The following is a 17,844-nucleotide window of genomic DNA, read 5'->3' on the forward strand; positions in this document are numbered from 1 at the left end:
GCTCCCTAAAAGTCACCTCTCCCTTAGGCTGGCAGATTGTGTCATCCCTTCCTGTGAAGGCGTGGGGCAGAAATCTGTCTGATCCCATCCAACTCACGCCCTCCAGTCCTACTTCCCTGCCCTGTTTTCCATAGGAGAACTGGAATCTGCAGGTGTGACCAGAAGTGGGTGAAGCCACGGGCACAGGGACTGCATGGCCAGGAGCCTTTGTCACTGCCCTGGGGGACAGGCAGGGGTCACTGAGATCTCCACCACTGCCTGATGTCAGTCAAACCCCAGTGTCCTGCAGAAGTGGCCAAGGCCCCTGGAAGCACATTCCCTCTGAAGGAATGGCAGTGACAGGGTCAGTCATGGCACACTCAGAGTGTGCCAACGGAGATAACAACAAGAAGAAAGAAAGAAGGGGTGAAGAAGAGTGCAGGGGGCACTCTGAAAATATGGAAGAAGTAGGATGTGGGGGGAGGAAAGGGAAAACCAGGAGACTGAGGAAACAAGAGGGCAAGCGAGATAGAACTGAGCTCTGCTCCCTTCTCTGCAGTGCCAAGTCAGGAACATCCCTGTCTCGGGTCTGGGGTGTCTTCCCCTCTGCCCCTCCTCCATGGAAAGAGACCTCTGGAAGGCATTCCCCTGCTGAAGAGTTGAGAGTATACCCTCTGTCCAAGCAAAACCAGATGCTCCTGTCTATTCCAGAGGGAATGGAGGGGCTGCCGAGCAGGCTCTGGGGAACATCAGACCATCCTCAGTGTGCTGAGAAGAGCAGCCCAGCAGCACCCACAGACTGGAGCTGAGCACAGGCACACTCAGCACATCCCAGGCTCCAAATTCCATCACCAGTGGGAAGGGTGGAAAACAGCCCCTTGGGGCTAGTTGGCTCCCACCTTAGCAAGGAGCTTTCAAGGAGATGAAGTCCGTTGACTGAGGGTCAAGCTGGAATGAGCTCTAAAACCCAAACCCATTCCTTGGACAGCAGCAAGCCCCAGGGACAGGGAAAACTTTGAATATCAGTGTTCCCAAGGCCTCTGCAACTCCTCCCCTTCCCAGCAAAGGGCATTTTTACAGCCAACAGACCCTTGCTCCCACCAGACTCCAGAAGCTCCCAGTCCATCTACACCCACTACTGGCTCAGCCCCTGCTCCTGCTTTTCACCAGTGGGCTGGTCACTCCTGTGCTGGGCAGCTCTAGGGGATCAGAACAGACCTTAAATGTATCATCAGCTCCATGCTCTGCAGTGAAGGAAACACTGAAGTCACAAAACAAACCTTTCCAGGGTGTTTTACACCCCAGAAGCTCAGGTTCCAGGTACACACAACATGAACCCCTCCCCCTGTAGATGATGTCCTAACACTCCCCACACCAGTATAAACACTGGTCTGGATGTGCTGGCACCAGTTACACATCTGGCTCCTCAGGGACTTTCTGCCACTGGTTCTGACTAGAATTTGCTCTGCTAAAACTGTGATCCTGGTATTTCACCAAGAGACAGAGCCCACAGAGAGGATGGTAAATCCATGTGACCCACTATAGAAGGGGCTCCACAGACCTCAGAGAACAGATCTACTACCAACCCCACCAGACCCAGCCCTGCACAGTGGGACACAGCCTGGGGACATGCCATGGGAGGCAGGAGAGTGGCAGCAGCTCCTACCTGGGCATCAAAGTTGACAGTGATCAGTTTGGTTTCGGGATCTCGCCGGAGGAGCGGCTGAGTGAGGTTGTACTGGGATTTCTCTGAGACTGTCTGGGACCAGTCTAAATACAGCTTTTCCTGATACCTGCCAGGAAAGAGAAACATCACCATGCAGTTAACAAGCCAGAAGACCATGATATGTCACTGAATGAAAGCCAAGTCCAAGCTGAGGACTAAAACCACAAAGGAACATTAAAAGCCTGTTCCTGTCATCTCCATAAAAAAACAGCTTCCAAGACAAACCCAAAAACCAGTGACAGCATCAAGGCAGGAGGGCAAAGCTCTCTCAAATACCAGTTTTAGCAGAGGATTCAGATTGGAGACAGGCTTTCTAAAGCATTTAGCCTAAAGTGATAGATCAGCAGCTGCTGGGCATGTCCTAAGTGTCTGAGCAGGGTGGGTGCCGCAAACCCACACGGATGCTGGGGGTGGCTGCAGCTGCCCTCCCTTCTCCCAGTCACTGCAGAGACACTGTGACACCACTGGGATGGCAGCACAGAGGGCAGAACAGGGCCTGGTACCTCACATATCTATGGAGAGTCCCAACCACCCAAATGACAGTCTCCTCTGAATCACATTGTCACCTGAGCCCTTTGGGAAATGTCACCCCAAAAACAGCACCTCTGTTGGGTCACCCCAGGTCCTCTGTTGGGCTGCTCCCTCCTGAAAGGCTGTGCTGAACTATCCATTCTCAGCCTTTGTTTTGGTGCTGGGGAACAGGGCTCCTTCCATCCAGCCTGCAGGACCCTGTGGCCCCACTGCCTTCACTGCTGACAGGGATGAGCCACTGCAGGAATCTCCTTTCTGGGGAAGAGGCTCCTCTAAGGGACAGCCCAAAGTAACCAGTTCAGGTGTAACATCAAACACTGAGATGCCAAGTCATGGGCAATGATTCCCACTCCAAACTGTGGTGTATTCACATTACAGCCACTGCAAACACAGTCAGTGAGTGGGCATGAGTGGACAGAGACTTCTGCCCAGCTCAGGCCTCCTCCTACAGCAGCTCCTCCATCCCACAGCAGCTTCTTTCAGTATTTCTGCTGGGCTACACAAGCCCCAGTTCCTCTCATGCAGAATTCTTCTTTCAAGCCACCCCAGGAAGCCTGTGGTGCACAGTGACAGGATCACACCTTCTCTCCCAGCAGAAAATTCCCTGTGGCTTAGGAAGACACATTCCCAGGCCCTGGGCTGGTAAATGTGCTGGAAGGTGGCTTGGAGGAGAAGGTTTTCTCATGCAGCTACAGCCCTGCCTGAGCCCCACTTACCTGTCAAGCAGCTGGATCATTTCTTCATACTTCTCCACCACCCTTCGTCCTTGGGCAGAGTCCAAACACCTGTGGCACAACAGACCAGCTCAGTGCTGTGTTTAGTCCCAGGGGCTGCAGGCTGTATTTACCCCTTCCCAAGATCCCCCACCAGTCTGCAGGCAGGTCACTGCTGTGTGAATGACTTGGGTGATGAGTATTCCAGCACTGGTTTATTTTCTTGTCCTTGGGACACTGTTTCTTTGCTTAATGCTGAGAAAGTTGACTTCTCTCAGTACCCAAGGGTTGGGCTGCTCCTGGAGAACATGCTGAGTGGGACTGCAGCGAGAAAGATCCTCACAGAATCACAGAATGTTCTGAGTTGGAAGGCACCCAAAGGGATCATCAAGTCCAGCTTGTAAGTGAATGGCTCATACAGGGATCAAACCCGTGACCTTGGTGTTATTAGCACCATGTTCTAACTCCAGTACCTCTTTCAGTTGCAACCTAGGACTATGTCTGAAAGCTGACGTGCCCATCCATTGTCCCACTGTGCCTCCTACCCACTTCAAAACAAACCCATTTAATGAGTTCTTTAAAAAAACAAGATGCCAGGGAAGTGAAGAGCACCAATGGACTCACTTGTCACCTCTTCCACTAAGGATTGTTTCACCTGTAACCACTGGATAACATTCAATACAGAAAGAATAATCCAATTGGTTAGAAACAAGATTTTGAGATGGTCAGAAAGCAACTTAGCTGGAGCAGACACTCACAGATGTGGGATGTGCCTGAGGTGATCGAAGGGCCCCTGGATCCGTGCCCGCAGCTCCTGAGCCCAGCCCAGTGCCCCAGACACGGGGGGCATGTTCTTGTGCAGGGGGGGGCACCCTGGGAGGGCACATGGAGACAGCATGTCACTGCACACAGCACTGCAATCCAAAGAGACACCGAGACACCAACGGGCACTGTAACCCCAAAGAGACACCAAAGAGACACCAACAGGCACTGCAACCCCACAGAGACACCAACGGGCACTGCAACCCCACAGAGACACCAAAGAGATACCAACAGGCACTGCAACCCCCAAGAGACACCAACAGACACTGTAACCCCAAAGAGACACCAAAGAGACACCAAAGAGACACTGTAGCCCCAAAGAGACACCAAAGAGACACCAACAGGCACTGCAACCCCATAGAGACACCAAAGAGACACCAACGGGCACTGAAACCCCAAAGAGACACCAAAGAGACACCAAAGAGACACCAACGGGCACTGAAACCCCAGAGAGACACCAAAGAGACACCAACGGGCACTGAAACCCCAAAGAGACACCAAAGAGACACCAAAGAGACACCAACGGGCACTGAAACCCCAGAGAGACACCAAAGAGACACCAACGGGCACTGCAACCCCAAAGAGACACCAAAGAGACACCAACAGGCACTGCAACCCCAAAGAGACACCAAAGAGACACCAACAGGCACTGCAACCCCAAAGAGACACCAAAGAGACACCAACAGGCACTGCAACCCCAAAGAGACACCAACAGGCACTGCAACCCCAAAGAGACACCAAAGAGACACCAACAGGCACTGCAACACCAAAGAGACACCAAAGAGACACCAACAGGCACTGCAACCCCAAAGAGACACCAAAGAGACACCAACAGGCACTGCAACCCCAAAGAGACACCAAAGAGACACCAACGGGCACTGCAACCCCAAAGAGACACCAAAGAGACACCAACAGGCACTGCAACCCCAAAGAGACACCAAAGAGACACCAACAGGCACTGCAACCCCAAAGAGACACCAAAGAGACACCAACAGGCACTGCAACCCCAAAGAGACACCAAAGAGACACCAACAGGCACTGCAACACCAAAGAGACACCAACAGGCACTGCAACCCCAAAGAGACACCAAAGAGACACCAACAGGCACTGCAACCCCAAAGACACACCAACAGGCACTGCAACCCCAAAGAGACACCAAAGAGACAGCAACAGGCACTGTAACCCCAAAGAGACACCAAAGAGACACCAAAGAGACACTGCAACCCCACAGAGACACCAAAGAGACACCAACAGGCACTGCAACCCCACAGAGACACCAAAGAGACACCAACGGGCACTGAAACCCCAAAGAGACACCAAAGAGACACCAACGGGCACTGAAACCCCAGAGAGACACCAAAGAGACACCAACAGGCACTGTAACCCCAAAGATACACCAAAGAGGCACCAACAGACACTGTAACCCCAAAGATACACCAGCAGGAAGTCAGCTGCATAAAGCTGCCCTGGTTTCCCAGCTTTCTCCCTGAAATCCAACGTTTGTTACACGATGTAGGTCTGGGACAAGTCCCCCAGTGCCCCTGGCCCCTGATTAAGGGAGCACAGGAGAAGCCCTGCATGTGGTAGAACCAGAGCTGATGGAGGCATTGTGTGCCTGGGGTGCATTCCCAGCTCCCCACCAACACCAGGGGAAGGATTTCTGACCAGGAGCTCATTGTGACTATCCCATCTAGCAGCCACAGAACAACACTCCCCAGACTGACAGCAAATCCTGGACTCCTCCTCCATGGGTCTCCCCATTAACCCGCACTGGTTCCAGCAGTGCGGCCCCTCCAGGACTTGCCTGTTTCCAGAACAGTCTTCCTGAGGCAAAGAAATGGGCTGCTGTTCCAAAAGACACATGAATCCTTACAATCTGTCAGGAGTATCCTCATTGCCTACTGTATCACTGTTTTCAAGGCAATAGTAAACCTGGAAAAGGCTGATCCAACCCTTCATTCCCAAGTCCCTGTGCATACTCTGCATTTACAGCATTACAAGGGAAAAGCTCAGCATGTGCCCTCATTCCCAGTCACATCTCACACATACACCTCTAAAAAGGGTATTTCAACATATTAATTGCTTTAATGCCAAGAACAGAGCATGCCCATTTCCACGAGGAGCTACAGAGGCTGAAAACCTTTGCAATTTGGGAAGTCCTGGTTTCGTTAGCAAAAGCAAATTATTTGCCCCCCAAACTAATCTAAATCCAATTTCCTGTAAAATCCCTTTCGCTCAGCACGTGGCACCCACCGAGCTGCAGCCCTGCCTGGGTGTGCCTGGAGTAGATGAGCCTGGTCTGGTCCAGGGCACTGCTGAACATGCTGATGAGAACAGGCCATTTGTCAGCAGCAACTGCCGCGATCAGTGGACGCTCCAGAAGGCTCTGGAACATGGACAGCAGCTGTGGAGGGGGAGAGGCAGGGAAGGAAATGAGAAAACATTGATACCCCTGCAGAGAGACCCTCTGAGATTCCCCTCACTGACCCAGAGGCTTCATCTTCCCCAGCAGTCCAAATGTCTGCACTGAGGAACATTTTGGAAGAGGGAAGTTTTTTTCCCCTGCTTTTCCAAGTAGTCCTCTAATTATTAAGGATTATTAAGGATTAAGGAAAAGACCTCCAAGGTCATCAGGTCCAACCTTTGACCAAATCCCACCATGTCCACTAAACCAGATCATGCAGAACATCTTTATGAAAGATGCTCAGACTTTCTGTGGGGATGAACCATATTCCCACTGCCATCCTTCAAATTATTCAAAATTTGCTATTCAGAAAAGAAACAACAAACCAACAACTCAGTAAGATAAATGCTATCACTTCTATCACTTTCTACAGTCTTTTCTATAAATCTATTGAAATTTTTCAGAAAATACCATTTACTTTCTCTGCAGGATGGATTCATTGGTAAACAAACAAGCCTTGTTTTCTAGAAAAAACTCAATTTCCAAAGGTGAAATGCATCCATGTGTTAACAAACCAACGACAGCAGTTCTCACCAGGCAATCACAGAATCCCAGAATGGTTTGGGTGGGAAGGGATCTTAAAGCTCATCTCCTTCCACCCCCTGCCCTGGGCAGAGACACCTTCCATTAGCTCAGGTTGCTCCAGCCTGGCCTTGGACACTTCCAGGCAAGGCATCATTTCCTCCAGCTCACAGAGAGACCAGTACAAGTCCCTGCATCGAAAAGCCTGAGTTGAGTAATTTTTGACTACTTTCCTCAGACTGAGCAAAGGTCTGTTGTGTTTGTGTCTTCACGGGAAGAGTGAGAACATCCCAAGGTTTCCACAGCCACACTGTGGCAGCTCCGTGGCTTGCACAGTGAGGGACCCACAGGTCTGAGCCTCACTAACCAAGTCCAGCCCAGCAGCTCCAGGTGTCACTGTCCCACTGTCCATCATCCCAAGGGCAAACTCCGGCCCCACGTGCCTGTAGCTCCAGCACTGCCTGGGAGAGGCCAGTGTGGGACTGCCCGAGGCAAACTGAGGCAGGGGAGGGGACACACAAACCTTGAAGACGTGCTCCAAGTCCAGGGTGTCCTCGAAGGCGTGGAGGAACACGGTGCCCAGCCGCCGGTCCATGTCTTCCACCTTCTGCTGGAAATCCAAGGCATCCTGCTCAAACTCCTGTGGAAGGAGGACAGGGAGTTGTGAGACCTGCCACCTCCTGAGCCAGAGATATCACCTCTTCTTATTCACCAGAAATTAAATCACCATCAGCCAAGCCCCAAGAGTCAAGACACTTCTGTACTGTCCCATGGCTGAGATCATGCCTCTCCAGGATGGATCCAGAGTCCAACTAGTACTAACTTCAGCCTAGAGGCAAGACAGACCTTGTTCCACACTCTCTTTCCCTGCAGTTTTCCTGCAGACCACACCACCATCACAAAACCCAACAGATGTATGTGCTGAGTTTCAAATCCCACCTACTTTCAAGCCAAAACACTCCCCTGGTTCTGACCATGAGGTGACTTCAAGTGGAACAATGACAAAGGCAGTTCCAAAACACTGACTTGGGATGCCAGGGGGCTGTGGAGTTCCCACCTTTGGACACACTCAAACTTGTAGATATTGATCTGACTGGTCACAGCCCTGCTCTAGCTGAGCCTGCTTTGAGCAGGGAGGTGAACTGGGTGATCTCCAGATGTCCTCTCCAACCCCAGCAGTTTTGTGTTCCTGTAATTCCCATCAGGTTCTGGCACTGCTCTTCTTGCCCCATTTGAAACAAATCCTTTGAAGTTTAAATGTAAAATCTAGGTTTGTTTTCCTACAGGTAAAAGAGCCCAAATCACAGTCTGAACCTGACAAACTGGGAGACTTTGGAGCTTCTTTCCTGCCTTGGCCAAAGCCACTAAAACTGAGGCCATGTGTCTTTTTTCTGGAAGGACAGAACATAAGGCAACAGCTTTTGCTGTGTTCACTGCTCAGCTCCAGCAGCACCAGATGGCATGTTTGAGCTAAAAGAGGCTCCAGAGAGTAAGGGATGGTACAAAACTCAACCACTGAGAGAACAAACACAACTCAGAGTCACACAACAGACCACGGGGACACTGGAACCAAACCAGCTTCTGCAGAGCCACTGTCACCACTCCTTCAGAGCCCTCCCTCCTGGAGCAGGGGGGACATGGAGCTTTCCACCAGGATTCTCCCAGGCAGCACTGGGGATGTGCCACCTGCTGCAGGACCAGGAACTACAGGAAGCAAAGCACAAGCCACCCATCCCCAGAGCAGACAGGTCCTACCACCCAAAGGAAAGGCACCCAGTGTGAGTCTGGAGTCCCTCACCACAGAGCTGCCCTACAGCTGTTCAACTTTTAGCCGTCCTTCTTCCAGTTGTGGGGACAAGCCTGACTGTGTCCTGCTCACTAATCACAGCAGACTGACCCCAGGGCAAACAGGAAAGTCACAGAGGAAGTCAGAGCTCCTCTGAGATCAGACACAACTGTGGGACATGGTTCCCTTCTAACATGCTCACCCTTCCTGCACAGCTCCCTGCTGGTGTCACAGCCCAGGGCAGGAGCTCTGAGCAGTTTTTCTGTCCATGGCATGCTGGCTTTGTCCTGCATGTGCCACATTTGTTGCACTGAGCATCTATGTCCCTGATGGCAATGGAGCCATGACCCACAGGGCTGGGAATATTCCCTTAATTAAAGCCCTACTGATAATTAAACATGGAGTCCTTGAATTCTGAGAGCTCCAGATGCCACATGTTTGTCTAGACAGGAGCAAACAAATCCCCATGGACTGTGGAGCTGGCCCTCATCACACAACCAGGCACCAAAGGAGGAAAGTAAAGGGGTGGGGATGTTGGCACAGCTCAGACACACCAGCAGGGAAAACTTATGCAAAAGCCAGGAGAATCCAGGTTTCCCATCTGCAGGGGTCTAAGGTTCTGAAACAGCAAGATATTCTAGATAGGGAGCTGCAAGAACTCCCAGATCTCTACAGGAAAGGCCAGAAGCTCCCTGTTCCCTTCAGTAACAGATCAGATCATCAGGAAGGAGGAAGGAGCTGGGAAGGAGTCAGCAGGAGCCAGAGCTCCACTGCAGAGGGAGATGCTGCTCTGGGAACCCCAACGTCCTGCTGGTGTTCCCACCTACCGTGTTGGCCAGGTCGAGGCAGTCGTAGGTCCTCTCTGCAAACACCTTGAAGGCCTCCTGGAATTCCTCATACATGTCCAGCACCTGCTGGCCCAGGGCCCTCCCTCTAATCCCACTGAACTCGATCTTCTCCAGCTTTGTCAGGTCCAAGGCCGTGGTCAGGAGACCCTGCAGAGCCAGTGGGGGCACACACAGGGTCAGACGGTGACAAAGAAGGTGACAACAGTTATCACAACATGGAGCTGCGTTTGCTGTGGCACTGAAGGACCTCCCCAGGCACACCAGGGGTGCTCAGGCTGAGTGACACCACTGGGCATGGGGAGCCAGATCCACCTTCCCTGGGCCAGCTGCTGCTCCCAGCACGTCCCTGCCCATGGGCCCTGCTGCTGCCAGCACACTGTGCCAGCTGTCAAACTGCTTCTCAGGTGTCTACAGGACTGATACAAAGCAACAGGTGAGATCCTGACACATCATCCAGCACAGCTGAGAAGCCCAGTTTGAGGGGTATTAACCAAGAAGGGACCTCTGATGTTTATAGGCATTTGAACTGCCCTGAACTTCTGCTCAGCCACACCTCCGTGTGTCCAGGCAGGTATTACTGCCCCTGCCCTGGTGGCCTTGTCTGCTGAGATGAGGACACAGGTCCTTCCTTCCCAACCTCAGGTGGCATGGGGCAGGGCAGGGCCTGGCCCCACAGTGCCAGCTCTCAGGAGGTGTCCTGCTGGCCCAGCTGTGGCCACCTGCACCCCATCCATTCCTTTCACTCAAGCAAGGTCTGGCTGAATATCTGTTGTCCCAGAGGACCAGGAGACATGTGTGGATCTCCAGCACAGGAATGTCCTGCTGGCTGCCCTGCTTGCTGGGAGCTCAGGAACAACCCCAAAAGCAGAGCTGGGTGGATACAGAGCTTCACCCCCAGACAGGCAGCACTTGGATAGCACCTCCCAGACAGGAGCTGCCAAAGGGGTCCCAGCCCAGGACAGGCCACTCCTGTGTCCACTGACACTGCTCTCTGCACGATGTGGTTATCTGTACACCAAATCCTCTTGGAAACCATCATTTCCAGAGAGCTGGGACTGTTCAGACTCAAGAAGAGGAGGCTCCAGGGAGACCTTGGAGACCTTAGAGACCAAGTGGTGCCTGAGCTCAAGGAGAGCATGTGGCCTCTCCAAGTCAGCCAAGAACCAGCTCTAGAGTGTCTCTGAAGGCCACAAGAGGCCTGGAAGATTGTGCTGGCTTATTTACAGCCATGTAAACCACAGCCCCAAAATCCCCATCCCTTCGCTCTGATAGGAGCACAGAGTCCAAGAGGACTCTTGGGAGCACTGACCAACCTAAGCAGAAAGACACAGCAGTTTATCTGACAAATGCACCAAGCAGGACCTCGTAAAACAAGGTCCTGGCCTTGATGTAATGGGAGATGGGACAGAGCAAAGAGCAGCCCCATTCCCTGGCATCAGGGGTAGCCAGAGGGAGGGAAGCTGCCAGTGAATCAGTTCATGGCTAGAGAGCTCTCCTAAAGGCTTGTAATACTCTTCCAGACCAGAATCCCACCTTCACCATCTCCAGCCTCCTCAGGAAGCTGTCCAGCCTTGCAAACACCATCATGGAGTGGAAGTCCCACTTCCTCACTTCCTGGCCTGGCTCATAATACACGTGCAGATTTTCCCGTCGTTCCTCAAATGCCCCTTTGAAGGTATTCAGGATGTCAAGCACAGTTTGCACCTTGCCCAGACTCTCTTCCATCTCTCCTTTCAGAAGGTCATCTGGAGACAGGTACACCACAGCCTGGAAGAGCAAAATCACACCTGAGAGGTCACTTCTGCCAGCACAGCAAACAGTGACTTCTTGTACTGAACACATCTGACCCTACCTATCAAGTTCAGAATCACCTTGCCAGGAAGGAGGGAGGAAAGGAGGACAGAAGAGACTTTGATAAAGAACTTCCTGTGGCAAACACAGGTGCCATGGCCACACACCTGCTGGATGAGAAGGTTGCAGATTTCCTGGAGCAGGACTATGATCCTCACAGGCACGTTGTAGTGCTTGGAGGTGGCCCAGATCAAACACACCACGTGGAGCAGAGGGACCAGGAGAGGCTTCACCTTGCTGAACTCAACACCCTCTATGACCTCCAAGGGCCTCTGGAGGGGCATCAGGTGCAGGTGAATGTCCTGAGCTTCAGTCAGAGCTGTGGGTAGAGATGGGAGAAGTGGTGAGACCTGCTGAACTGTGGGGTGTGGGGTCACCAGCTGGATGTCAGTCTGTCCCCACAGGGTGGGGAACCAGACAGTCCTGATGGGCACAAAACGCTCACCTACATGTGCTGAGGGCAGCTCACCTTGAACATGGCTCAGCTTGGACACTGCCCACCCAGGACACTGCCCACCCTGGACACTGCCCACCCAGGACACTGCCCACCCTGGACACTGCCCACCCAGGACACTGCCCACCCAGGACACTGCCCACCCAGGACACTGCCCACCCTGGACACTGCTCCTCTTGGACACTGCCCACCCTGGACACTGCCCACCCTGGACACTGCCCACCCAGGACACTGCTCCCCTTGGACAATGCCCACCTAAGGTATAACCAGCAAAGGAACCAAACCAATACGATGGGACAGGGAGAGGGGACAGGGAGCATGACAGGGCTCTGTGCAGAGGCTGAGGGCACAACTGCTAAGCAGTGCCTGGCAGCACCAAATATACAACTCTGCCATGGCTCCATGGGGCTGCAGGCCATGATCCACAGCACTGCAGGGTACAGAGGTCACCAGGCTGGGGCTGAGCTTAGCTGAGCCCAGGTTTGGCTATGGCAGCCCCTTGCCCAGAGGCCAGGTGGCCACAGTCTCACCTGTCCTGGCTGTAGCAGCAAGGAAATGAGTGCCTGACTAGTGGAAAACTTCAGCTTGGCCTAGTACAGCTATGTTGTTGTACCCTGAAGAACTGTCCCAGAGTTCATAAATTATTTTATTCTAATTAATAAAACGAGGACATCATTGTGTAACTATACCTGTGAACCAACAGGAAGAGAATCATCATCAAAGAATCCCAGAATGCTTTGGGTTGGGCAAGACCTTAAAACTCCCCACAGGCAGGGACACCTTCCACCAGCCCAGGTTGCTCCAAGCCCCCTCCAGCCTGGCCTTGGACACTTCCAGGCATGGGACAGCCACAGCTTCTCTGGGTAACCAGAGGGCCTCACCACTCTCACAGCCAAGAATTCCTTCCCAATATCCCATCTAACCCTGTCCTCTGGCAGTGGGAAACCATTGCTCCTTCTGCTGTCACTCCAGATCCTTGTCCAAAGTCCCTCTCCAGCTCTCTTGGAGACCCTTTAGGCACTGGAAGGCCACAATAAAGTCACTCCACAGCCTTCTCTTCTCTGGACTGAACAATCCCAATTATCTCATTTTTTTCAGGAGTGCCAGAAGCACTTGAATGCTCCTACAAAGGATCCCAAGACCAAGGAAGAAGAAACTCTCAGTATCAACATCTCCCTCCCAGCAAATCCAACAGCAAAGAGCCACCCTGTCCCACCAGCAGAGAGGGCACAAAGGCTGTGAACAAAGGCCAGCAGTCAGCACCAGGTGAAGCTGTCCCAGCATCTCACCTGCCTCAACATCCCTGAGCATGGTTTTGAAGGCTGCCACGTAGACGCTTCTGACTCTCTCCAGCACCTTTATCATGTTCCTGACCTTCCTTGATCTCAGTTGACTGTAAATGCCTTCTAGGTCATCACACCTGCAACAGCCAAAACAGGTCACTAACCCATGCTGGGACACCATCAGTTGTCCCTCCACACCACCCATTTTCCCTGTCTCTGATTCCGGATTTCCTCCACCTACTGATGGAATGAGTCCCAACAGTGCAAGGAAATGGGACCAACCCTGCAGGACAGCCAGCTGGTGCTGGGGGTCAGCATGAGAGCAGCTCTGCTGTGGGCAGGGCACTGCTGAAAGAAGCCATGTGGTGTTTCTGCAGGCACAATGACAGCTCTGCAGCGGGCAGGGCTTTGTCCCGAGTCAGCCAGAGCCAACACAGCACAAAGGTTTCCAAAGGGCAGGATGAAATTCCACTCCCTGGCTCACCTGACCCTGCTCTGGCACTGACAGTCCAACAGCAGCCAGCTGAGGGTGTCCATTAGCTCCACCCTGGGGCTGGTTCCTAGTGAACAGTGTTGGAAAGAGCCTCTCCAAAAACCCTCCTTTATGGTGTAGCCCTGAGCTGTGCTGGGGCCAAGTCCCACCCAGGCACCTGCCCCCCCACTGCCCAGGCAGCTCGAGATCATCATTATTTTATGTGGGCAGGAATTCTCCTCAGCTCAGGTCTCTGCATGACCCCAAGCAGCTGCTCCTCTTGGCTCACAGCAGCAGCTCTGTCTGCACCAGCACCTCCCTCCACCCAAACCAGTGCCCACTGGGCCTCGGGCAGGGCACCCAGGGTACCTGTTCTTCCAGAACTCCAGTTCCACCCTGGGGCTGGGGTTGCTGCCTTGCAGGAGAGGCTCTGAGGACTCCTTCTTTAGTGCCCTCTGGATCTGGTGGCTCCAGTTGATGATGGCTGACTCGGTGGCATGGATGAGGGATTTATCAACCAACTCCAGGCTGCACAGAACAGAACACATGGGTCACTTGGCTTCCACTCGCTCATGGGCACTGCTTGGTTGGATCCAACTCAATGACCCCTTGGGCAGCTGGATTTTACAGTTACACTCTAGATTGTGTTTCCAAACCACAGAACAATCAAACCTATAAAATTTTGCCCATGTTTTAAGCAGGAATTACAGCCTGAAGAAAATGGGTGAAGCTCCACAGCACTGTGGGCAACAATGCACTAGTCATAAAGTGGATCCCCACAAAGTGCCAGCTGCCACCCCTGCACAGCCAGGCACTGTCACTGCAGATCCCTTTGGGATCAGGGCTGTACCCCCAGCAAGGCTCTCTCTCCCTGTTCTGTTCTCCCTGAATCTGTTCTACCTTCCCACAGTCCTTCACTCACTTCATTCAGAGAGAAAGGACACACAGTAGGCTGAGGTCAGGTCACCCCACCACCTTCGAAGCAGGAACTTCCCCCCAGGCAGGGATGGAACCACCAGGGTCATACTCACAATCTCTCATTGTCCGGGTCCATGTCCTCAATGCCCTCTGAGCCAGCTGGAAGAGGCAGCAAGGTCTTGCCCTTTACTTGGCCAACAACCATGAAAACAGTATTTTTCAGGCTGTGGACATGACGGATGATGTCTTGTGACACCACTCGTGGCCAGCCCTGATGGTTCTTTCGGTTCGTCAGGATGGGCACCAGCACCTATAGCAGGAGTCACGAAGAGTAATAGAGAAGGAGAGCAGGGTTAGGTGGGATATTGGGAAGAAATTCCTGACTGTGAGAGTGGGGAGGCTCTGGCACAGGTTGCCCAGGGAAACTGTGGCTGGAAGTGCCCAAGGCCAGGTTGGATGGGGCTTGGGGCAGCCTGGGATGGTGGAAGGTGTCCCTGCCCAGGGCAGGGGCTGGGACTGGATGAGCTTTAAGGCCTGTTCCAACCCAAACCATGTTGTGACTTGATGATTCTATGAGCAAAAGTGCTGCAGGACACAGACAGGCCGCCAGGCTCTGAGGTCCTGACTTGGTCAAGCCTGCAGATCCATATTCATTACTGTCCCAAGCAGTTCCCTGCTCATGGGAAGCAAGGGCAGGTGACAATGAACAGGCTCCCTACAGCCCACACTGTTGCTGGTGAACCCTCTCTCTGCAATCCAGGCAGCTGAGAAGGGTGGAAACCAACAGACTAGTTGAGTTGACCCACCCTTGGGCTCTCCCAGCCTCTGAAACCTGCAACTACACACAGCTCTGTGGGCTCTTGTCCCCTTGCTCTCCCCACACCTGCCAGTACTGGCCCCCCAACCCATGGACTGTCCCTGCACAGATACCCCCATGTGCAGAGAGGGAAGGCCTTCTGGAACCTCCTTGGAACTCCTGTTGGTGAGGGTCCCCTCCATCCTCCCCCCAACCACCCTGGAGCACAGCCAATCTGTAGGTTATTTTCTGAAGTTGCAGCCCACTAAATATCATTTGTCCTTATCAGAGGAAGTTCCAGAGTCTGCCCTGACCATGCAGACTCATGACTGGGCTTGCCTGGACCAGATCTGCTTTTGGCCTGTTTGTGATGGCAACAGTCTGTCACCCACCCTGGGCTGGCTCTGGGGTTGGAGTCAGGGTGTCCCTGGTGACCAACAGCCTTTGTGACAAGTTTTAGGGGAGGTTAAAGGTGTAAAAGCAGCTACACACAGACACAAAATAAAAGAGGAAACAAGCAGCCCAGCACCACCACGGTGCCCTCCTGAGGTGCTGAAGATTCTTTGCCCCATGCCTGAGGAAAGACCAGCAGCAGCAACCACTGTGCCCAGGGAGCTGTGGGAAGGGGGTGGCACATCCTCAGGGCACAGGGGCACACCCAGAGAGCTCACCTTCAACAGGGTCAGCTGCACTGTCAGCAGGATTTGTCCAATCACGTGGACTGCTGATGACAGTAATGTCATAGCCAGTCAAATAAGCTGCTCATTTTATTTTGGATTGTTTCAATGGCACCTGGGCCCCCTCTGAAGCCCCAGCCCCAGAGCACCGAGGTGTGCCCCCTGCAGCCATCACAAGGGGCAGGTGTGACAGCAGATGAGGTGGCCCCAGCTGTGATCCACAGCTCAGCTGCTCTTCCTCACCAAGCACAGACACGGTTGGGGGGGTCAGTTCCTGGTATCCTAAATGATCCACAGAAAGCTTGGCACAAAATATTTCACATTCTTCAGACTGTCCTAAAAAACTCTGACAAAAGGTTTGGGAGAAGTGCTCATACTGCAGGCAGAGCAACACCTGTCCCAGCCTCAGGAAATTCAGTGGCTTTTCCACTTCTACAGACACCCAGCCCAGCCCCTGGCCTGGCACCATCACTCTGCTGACCATGAAGTTTGAAACTGGGGCCAAAGCCTGGCATGACCTGCTCCCCAGGGGAATACCACATCTGCCTGCACAGGGCAGGGAGCTACGTCTGCAGGTGCAGTTGGGATGTGCAAAACCAGGTGCTGAGGGCAGACAGAAAGCAGAATCTGACAGGACCTGCAGAGTGTTGCTACCCCAACCCCTCCCTGAGACAGATGGTGTCTGCAGTGCCCACCATCGTTCCCACCAGCACCCACGGAGCAGAAAATGCAACTGGAGCCAACTTTCCTACCCCAGGGCTCATCCAACGCCTTGGATCAACAGCTCCTCCCCATGAATGGAACATTATCCCACAAATCTCCGATAGCCAGGCTGGCAGCCTACTCTTGGGAAGCCAGTTATGTGTCAGACCACCAGCATCACCAGAGCTTCTCAAAGCAAGCAGCTCCTCTGTTTTCCCATTACAGCCTCACTGCTGGGACTTCTCCAGGTCAAGGGCCATCAGGAATAAATTGAGACAGCGCTGTCTGGGTCAGGCTACTAACACAGGAAGGAGAAAGGACTTGAACCTCTTGGATTCCTTTGAAAAAACATCAATCCACCTGAGGTAACTGGGCACTGAACTACAGAAGACTTTTTTGAACATCAGGAAACACTTTTCATTATGAAGGGGACCCAAGTGCTGGCTGAGGCTGCCCAGGGAGGCTGTAGAGTCTCCATCTGTAGAGATACTTAAAAACCACCTGAACATGGTCCCGGGCAACTGGCTCTGAGTGGCCTGGCTGGAGCAGGGGCTTGGTGCAGAAGGCCCTGAGACATCCCTTCCAGCACCCACTGTCAGAACCACAGGATGGTTTGGATTGGGAAGGGACATTAAAGTTCACCTCATTCCTAACCCCTGCCAGGGGTCCAGGCACGTTTCACTGTCCCAGGTTGCTCCAAGCCCTGTCCAACCTGGCCTTGGACACTTCCAGGGACGGGGCAGCCACAGCTTCTCGGATTCTCAGGAATCCATCCCGTGATTTGGTAACGTGGATCATTCCCACACGGACACGACTGTGAGACAGCCCCGAGCCCACATGGGTCAGCCTGCCGGGGGTTCCTCTGGGCTCTACAGATGGCGGCGCTGCGGGACCGCCTCACCCCTCTTACCTCCTCCACGAGGGCGGCGAAGTGCGCCAGGGGGTCTGCGGGCAGGTCCCCGCACAGCAGCTCTGCGGGGCCGGCGCCGGCGCCGGGAGGGCGGAGGAAGAAGAGCGCTTTGCCGGCGCCGGGGGGCGGCGGGGGCGGTCCGGGGCTCATCCCCAGCTCCCCGCCCGGGCCGCGCCAGGCGAGCAGCGCCGGCCCCGCCGCGCCCCGCACGAACCCGCGCAGCGCCGGCCCCGCCGCGGCCCCCGCGCAGCGCTCGGCAGGGACCGCCAGCGCCCGCGCCGCGCCCCGCAACAGCCGCTCTGCAGCGGGATCGGGGGGCTCGGGGGGCCCCGCCGCACCGCCCGCAGCCCCGGGCTCCTCAAGCTCCCCGGGGGGCTCCGCCGCCTCCAT

General features: G+C 53.8%; 1 protein-coding gene across 1 annotated transcript in view; it reads right to left on the minus strand.

Moving 5' to 3' along the window:
* The window catches only part of DNAH9 (dynein axonemal heavy chain 9), a 205,871-nt gene extending 188,027 nt beyond the window's left edge, over positions 1-17,844 (minus strand). Inside the window, exons 1-12 of the mRNA XM_071574021.1 lie at positions 17,455-17,844; positions 14,483-14,679; positions 13,821-13,979; positions 12,986-13,116; positions 11,350-11,561; positions 10,925-11,158; positions 9,371-9,538; positions 7,281-7,397; positions 6,025-6,175; positions 3,708-3,822; positions 2,953-3,021; positions 1,646-1,772 (exon numbers count right to left, since the gene is read on the minus strand). Coding sequence (XP_071430122.1) covers positions 1,646-1,772; positions 2,953-3,021; positions 3,708-3,822; positions 6,025-6,175; positions 7,281-7,397; positions 9,371-9,538; positions 10,925-11,158; positions 11,350-11,561; positions 12,986-13,116; positions 13,821-13,979; positions 14,483-14,679; positions 17,455-17,844 — 2,070 coding nt within the window. The remainder of the gene's footprint in view (positions 1-1,645; positions 1,773-2,952; positions 3,022-3,707; positions 3,823-6,024; positions 6,176-7,280; positions 7,398-9,370; positions 9,539-10,924; positions 11,159-11,349; positions 11,562-12,985; positions 13,117-13,820; positions 13,980-14,482; positions 14,680-17,454) is intronic.

This window comes from Pithys albifrons, chromosome 19 (genome assembly GCF_047495875.1).
Source record: "Pithys albifrons albifrons isolate INPA30051 chromosome 19, PitAlb_v1, whole genome shotgun sequence".
Lineage (NCBI taxonomy): Eukaryota > Metazoa > Chordata > Aves > Passeriformes > Thamnophilidae > Pithys > Pithys albifrons.